Source organism: Hypomesus nipponensis, chromosome 11, assembly GCF_054491055.1.
Source record: "Hypomesus nipponensis isolate SF chromosome 11, ASM5449105v1, whole genome shotgun sequence".
In the NCBI taxonomy this organism is placed as follows: domain Eukaryota; kingdom Metazoa; phylum Chordata; class Actinopteri; order Osmeriformes; family Osmeridae; genus Hypomesus; species Hypomesus nipponensis.
The window spans coordinates 9,340,402-9,347,614 of NC_140371.1; the positions used below are offsets into that span (position 1 = coordinate 9,340,402).

Genomic DNA, 7,213 nt, shown 5'->3' on the forward strand with positions numbered 1-7,213 from the left:
TTTACATTTACATTTATTCAATTAGCAGACGCGACTTACAGTAAGTACAGGGACATTCCCCCCGAGGCAAGCAGGGTGAAGTGCCTTGCCCAAGGACACAACTTCATTTGGAACGGTGGGGAATTGATCCGGCAACCTTCTGATTACAAGCCCAACTCCCTCACCGCTCAGCCATCAGACTTCCATATTACGTTGCTCTGATCACCGCTCAGCCATCAGCCATCAGACTCCCATATTACGTTGCTCTGATTGGTTGTAGGTCTATCCAATTGAGCAAGAGGCATTTGTTTTACGACTTTGGTTGAAACACGCCCCATAGTCACAGCCCAATGGAGAGTTATCAGACTCATATTCTGACTAGAATTATGAGTAGGGTGAGTTCAGGTAATCTGGGGAAAGTTAAAGTGGGAAAGTTATGCATTTTGATGATTTAATATGTGCAAAACCGACATCCAATCAACAGAGCTGATTTTGACTTGTAAATACAACACTTCTAGTCACTATGCAGTGGTTTTTATTTGTCTGACATCATCAGAGTATGCGTGATCTGGCTTGACAAGAGGTCTATACAGAAAAAACGCATCAAAAGTTCAGTGGCATATGAAATTATATTTCTCAATGATAAGGCTGGCAAAGGAATTTAAATTAAGTTACCGAGTACTATTGCAGCATATTGAAGCGGTTTAACCACTGATTGAAACACACACAAAAATGTGTAAAATGCTTTGTTAGAAAAAAAAACGTTTTATGTATATACATTACCTGATCATGTGGGACAGCATTTTTCAGGTAAAGTGGGACATCTAGTAATGCTGTGTTTATTCTATAGAAGTCATTTAATTTGACAGTTCTCAAATGTTTAATACCAATGCATAATACTGCACTTAAGTTCCCAACAAAGAAACAACTTACAATGTCATCGAACCAGCGCTTTCAGACTTGTAAGCGTGACCCCTAACGCTAGTCCAATGAAATGCTAACGGAACGGGACTAGCTAGCTAGCATTGACTTTCACATAGACTGCAGAACACTAAGGTTTACATCAGTTACACTTTATGCCTATTGTATAACTCAAACCCCACAACTAAATGAATCTTGCCACACCCTTGCACCTAGCATTGTTGTATATAAACTAATTATTATTATATCAGCAGACTAGGCTGACAGACGATGACTGTCCCACTTTACCAGACAAGCTGTATCACATTACCTGAAAATGCTGCCTGAGTGAGAGAGAGGGTCATGTTATGTTTGAAAGTGTGTAGCTTCTAAAATATTGTGTATTCCCATTTCATTTCAACATGAAAATGTTCTTAAGCCCTAAAACTATTTACAGAAACACCACTGGGGCAAGATAACAGTTATTTTGTAAGTCTACTGGAGCCTCTACCAAAAAGTGTCCCACATTACCTGAAATCACCCTATGACAACGTCAGGCTATCTAAGTAGCCTACATTATATATGTGTGAAATGAGTTCCTGAAAGCATGTGCAAAGCGTGAAACCTTTGTCGCACTGAAATGTGGAGTTAGACCTTTGAACAGTTTCTATTCCTTTTACAGCTCAGGTTTTGTCTAGGCGGGGCCAAAACCCGACCTAACTACGTCACAGCAACTTAACTACGTCAGATCACAGACGGTTGCATTCTGTTACTCAGCTGGTATGATGCAAAGACAAAGTAATTAACTCATAAAACACTCAGAGACTGCAGGTAGGTCTGTTCTGATATCTGCAATTGATTTAGCTTGTTGCTGTTGCTGTTGTTGCTAAATAAAATAAAAAATCAAGGGGCCGGTGCATCAGCTCCTTCAGGCGAAAACCCCGTCTCAAGCAGCGAAGACTGCTGATTTGCTCTTGATTTCAGAGCCAAATTTAACATAGGCTTCTTGTCTTTTTTTTATTCCAATTTGGATGGGTAGTTAACAACACATTCTTCTGTGGCGTGATGAACTTAAAACTCATTTTCAATTCCACTTTACAGCATCTTTGACCATGTACAGACAACATAAATTGACGCTGAAACCAAAATAGCCACCCCCCTTTTGACGCAGTGTCTGCGCAAGGCTGTACATAATCCTACTGTGATCATGTGGGCTCTTACATATCATTTAGTTTGGGGGAAAGTCCCTGATATTTATTTAGAATTTATAAAAAATAATTTAGGTTTTGGCACAAACAACCTTCCATAGTAGGCTACTGTGCCTATCATGCCTACCACAAGGCAATCGCTATGGAAATAGGCTGCAACCACTGATTATAACCCACTTAGGAAAATCAGGATTAATAACAACTCTCAGGTGTTTAAGTTACTCATGAATCTTTTTGACAGCATTCTGCTGCCTTCATATTGTTTATATATAAAAATCTGCTTAAAAGTAGGCATGTAGTTACAAAATACAACATGAAGCTGCACTACTGAGTGATTTCGAATTGAAGCAAAAATATGTAAGAGGATCTACCTCAGAGGAGTTCTAAGAACCAGTCCTTTTTGACTCCCTGACGAAGGCTTCATGCCAAAACACGTCAGGGTTTCTTTAACATTACATTTACATGTAGTCCTTTAGCAGACGCTCTTATCCAGAGCGGCTTACAGTAAGTACATTCTCCCCGAGGCAAGTAGGGTGAAGTGTCTTGCCCAAGGACACAACGTCATGTGCACCGGCCGGGAATCGAACTGGTAACCTTCAGATTACTAGCCCGAAGCCCGCTCAACCACCTGACTCCCTACATGACCATGCCATGAGGCATTTCAAATCTTTTCAGATAGAATGCTTTGGTGTTTCATTGTATTTATATTTTTGGAGCAGGCTCATGTCTACAACACCAAGGTCAATTATTATAGTTTAAATTACATTACCGGTACTTGTTTTCAAAACATATAGACCGTGGCTGCTGGGGGTGGAAGGCTGGAGGAGAGACTTGATGTAGTCGGGTGCAGTCCACCATACACTTGGACCTTTATGAACGTGGCAAAGCCTATTTTTCAACTCAAGATTTTCATTAGTTCACAAGTATTTTTTAATTAAATAGATAAGTAATACATAGCATAAACGTGAATGACTGACACAGCGTGTTAGTGCAGATCCAAGGCTTGGCGTTAATATTTTACTTTAAGCATAGGCTATTCGAGTAGGCTATTTAAAGTAGGCCCGTGTCTATTAAAACAAAATTTCATTAAAAACAGAGTGCTAACAAGTGGCCGATCTATGCCATCTAGGCTACTAAACAGATCCCAATGTGAGCTGGGCGGCTGTATGTATGTAGCCTATGCCATAGCCACCGAGCTTAAACTGCCTGTCTGCCGTAGTCGACTGCCCCTGGGTTAGGTGAAAAGACTGACAAGGCTACGTGCGGTTCCTTTAGTTGGAACTCCGCGCCATACCTCACGTAGGCTAAATGGTCAGCTGAGCTGAGGGTCTCCCCCTGTAGAGTTTGGCAGAATACTGAGCTGCTCTCTTATTCTAAGGCTATCCTCGTGATGAGTGTCAGGCACTTTTTGTAATGGCAGTGCCACCATCTAATAATAGCTCTCTGTACAACCAACTAAAAAACACTGAATAAGGTGGCAGTTCTTCAGTGATTTGGTGTAGCTTCATTTTTCAGTTCGTTTCTTCGTTATAAACGTTTATAGAATTTTTGATGTTGTTTAAGCAGACTTTAACAAGACAAATTATATACAGGGTTTGTGACGCGTCATCGGATCGGAAGTCGCCATCTTGGAGGCACTCTGCATCAAAACAAAGCACTGGCACTGAGGAAACGCTAGGCTATATCCCGAACGTCTTCAAGGAAAATGTTGAATTATTGCCGTGTTTCAGGTTGTACCAATAGGACAGATCGAGAAAAACATTTGGTATAGTATCGACGTCCAAAAGTTATTAAAAACCAGGGAGAGGAATGCCAGAGATTATCTGAGTAAAGGAGGCGCTTGTGGTTGGCAAAGCTCAACCAAGATCTATGAGGGAAAAATCTGGACAACATCTGTATTTGTTCGGCACATTTCTTGTCAGGTACCACAGAATATAGAATACACGTTCTTTGGTTGTACTCCGTCAGTTGTTTACACCGAGTGCCTCCAATATGGCCCCGCATCCGAGTCAGTGAAAACCTTGTATTTCACATGTGACGAATGTCCAATATTAGGTGCGTTCGACTTCATGCAGCGCCGGTGTCGCCTGCAGCCGCCTGCAGCCCGGCTGACCTAAAGCAGCCAATGGCATTCTCAGCTTCACGGCAGCCGACTGCAGCCGACTGCAGCCCCGCGCTGCATGAAGTCGAACGCGCCTATTGTCCGGAGACGTCAAATTATTCTTGCAGGTCACTCAACCCTTGTCCTTTCCGTATCATTGGTCGGCAGTAGGCCTACAGATAGCACAACGTGGACTTCCATTGGATGTAAAATAAGGGTTGTGGCTACGTAACCAATTACAACACACTATTTGTCACCATTCAGTTCAGATCAAAGGTCAAGGTGGGACTACTCACTGCATAAGAGAAGTAGGCGACAGTCTCCTTTCGAGTTACACGTCTGTGTTTTATAGCATAGCTCAAAAATCAGATAAATGGCAGCCTATAAATTGGTGCTGATTCGGCATGGGGAGAGCAAGTGGAACCAGGAGAATCGATTCTGTGGCTGGTTCGATGCCGATTTGAGCGAAACCGGAGAACGGGAGGCAAAGCGTGGAGGACAGGCCCTGAAAGGTGACTTCTTATTCTTTTAGAACGTTTGCTCAAAAGCGAGTGAGTTCTTGTTCACATAGCGGAACGAAATGCATTGCTTGGCATCATGTGTCCAGCAATTAAACTCTTACATTGCAATGAATGAGGACTACATTTAGTTCTACATGGTTGGAAAGGCTACGTGGACCGCATACTAACTTATGGATTCGATAGGAATGATAAACACCCGATTTAACCAATTGCCAGAGATAAATGTTTCGTTCCATCTTTTCAATTGCAACGTTTATCACGATGCCGTTTCCCGAATCCTTTTTAATGTTTTCCAATATGAGCACTACTCCCCTCCTCTCATTTTTAGCTGTCAAAACAGCTCACTTTTGGAAGCGTGACTGACGTAATAAATTCCTGGCCACTACTTCATGACTGCTAAATCCAAACTATGTTTGGATCAACAAAATCAATATGCGAGCGTTTCATGTGAGTAGTATGGATGTGTGTGAACGTTTCAGAAGTGAATGTGTATGTGTTTCATATGTGTTTGTGTAACAACAGTGAAATGTTTAATAACGGCGCTTAACAAGTGTCACCAATCTAGTGTATGCTTTCTGTCTTTTCCACTGGACTCCCTTCATATTCAACAATATAACATCAGACATGCAAGATGTATTGAATCCTTTCTGACAGTCATTACTTTGCTAATCTTTTCTGTACATTACAAGATGCTGGGTATGAGTTTGATGTGTGCTACACCTCCGTCCTGAAACGGGCCATCAAGACTCTGTGGTTGGTTCTGGACAGTATCGACCAGATGTGGGTGCCGGTCTACCGGACCTGGCGCCTGAACGAGCGTCACTATGGTGGCTTGACTGGACTTAACAAGGCAGAGACGGCCGCCATGCATGGAGAGGCACAGGTTAAGATCTGGAGAAGATCTTTTGACATCCCTCCTCCCACCATGGATCCAGACCATGATTTCTATACAGTCATCAGCAAGGTGAGACATCTTCTATAGTACTATAATGAAAGGAATCTGTCTGTCGGTCTGTCTGTCTGTGGGATTATGTTGGGATTATAAGAAACAATTATTTTGCGAACCAGGCAAGATTTAGATTTTACAGTTGTCGTTTTCAGAACCCAAAGATGTGCGGTCCCACGTTTGACGTTGTTTGGATAAGCGCTTTGAGATCCACATTATAACTACTGTCTATAATCTATAAAACCAGAAAACTCAATGAAATTTTTTTTTAAAGCGATGTTGTAGCCTGTTGTAGAGGCTTATTTATCACAGAGGAGATAGGGAAGTTTAAAGTTCAAAGCTCAGGGAGGTTGAGATTGATTGGGTAAAGTTTTCTCTGTATTGACAGGGTCTGGGTCAACAACTTGTATTATGATAAAGATTTGCCTGAGATCTGTTTAGGACCGTCGCTATGCTGAATTATCAGAGGAGCAGCTTCCTTCCTGTGAAAGCTTGAAGGACACCATTGCCAGGGCACTGCCCTTCTGGAATGATGAAATTGCCCCGAAGATCAAACAAGGGAAGAGGGTGCTCATAGCTGCCCATGGAAACAGCCTCAGGGGTATTGTTAAGCACCTGGAGGGTAAGTGCTTCCTCTTAAAGCTAAGTAATCAGAAGTTGACTCATTCTGTCACACATTGCATATGTTTTACTTTGGTGGGAGCACTTCTCCATAACATGGTCCTGAATAGAGGGGGATAATAAAGGGGAACTGATGTCAATGTCTGTGCTGCCATCTACAGGTATGTCAGAGGAGGCCATTATGGAGCTTAATCTGCCCACAGGCATCCCCATTCTCTATGAGTTGGACAAGAACCTGAAACCTGTCAAACCCATGCAGTTCTTGGGTGATGAAGAGACCGTACGGAAAGCTATGGAAGCTGTTGCTGCCCAGGGGAAGGCAAAGAAATAGAAAGGAATAAATAAAACCAGTATGTGCCACAGGGAATAGATATACATTATACCTAACCATAGATGAGCTTGCTATTCCTTAATCCATACCGTGTTTGGGAACTTCAACACGCAAAATGTAATTATTCTTTAAGCGTGGATGAAGAATGCAGTATTAGTGTTATTCTGGATACAATTGTAAAACGAATGCTAAACGAACAGCACTGACTCACTCCCACAGTTATCTGAGCTTGGTTGTGATTTGAGGACTGTCATAGGCTAGTGAATCCCTCTCTAATGTTCCCTTCTTGGATGGTGTTGTGCTTTGTGCACATGTAGTGTTGTTATGTGCTGTGTTTTTTTTTATCGCCATCAATATGTCTGTCTATAGCGTTTATGGGACCAGTCAAAATTGCTGCTAAAACAGGATTATTGATACAGTGGACTAGCTCTCACATGTATCAATACTGTGGTTCCAGTCAGCCATTTCTGTTTCTGTGGAACTGCATACTTGCCTGCCTTCTTTCCCACCCTACAGGACCAATATTTGTGTTAAATAGCCAGTGGGATTTCTGCTGACGGGTGTCCCTTTCAAATCCTTTGATGCCAATAAAAAGCTTAATTTGAA

At 42.1% G+C, this 7,213-nt stretch overlaps 1 protein-coding gene across 1 annotated transcript; it reads left to right on the forward strand.

Moving 5' to 3' along the window:
- Positions 1-4,262: 4,262 nt before the first annotated feature.
- LOC146267988 (phosphoglycerate mutase 1-like) lies at positions 4,263-7,213 on the forward strand. Its single transcript, XM_084710272.1, has 4 exons — positions 4,263-4,700; positions 5,399-5,673; positions 6,097-6,277; positions 6,438-7,213. The coding sequence occupies exons 1-4, from the start codon at positions 4,562-4,564 to the stop codon at positions 6,605-6,607; spliced, it is 765 nt and encodes a 254-aa protein (XP_084566398.1). The 5' UTR covers positions 4,263-4,561; the 3' UTR covers positions 6,608-7,213.

Coding starts and splice junctions, on each gene's coding strand:
- LOC146267988 (XM_084710272.1), top strand. CDS start 4,562: ATGGCAGCCTATAAATTGGTGCTGATTCGGCATGGGGAGAGCAAGTGG. Junction 4,701..5,398: donor TGGAGGACAGGCCCTGAAAG/GTGACTTCTTAT, acceptor GTACATTACAAG/ATGCTGGGTATGAGTTTGAT. Junction 5,674..6,096: donor TCTATACAGTCATCAGCAAG/GTGAGACATCTT, acceptor AGATCTGTTTAG/GACCGTCGCTATGCTGAATT.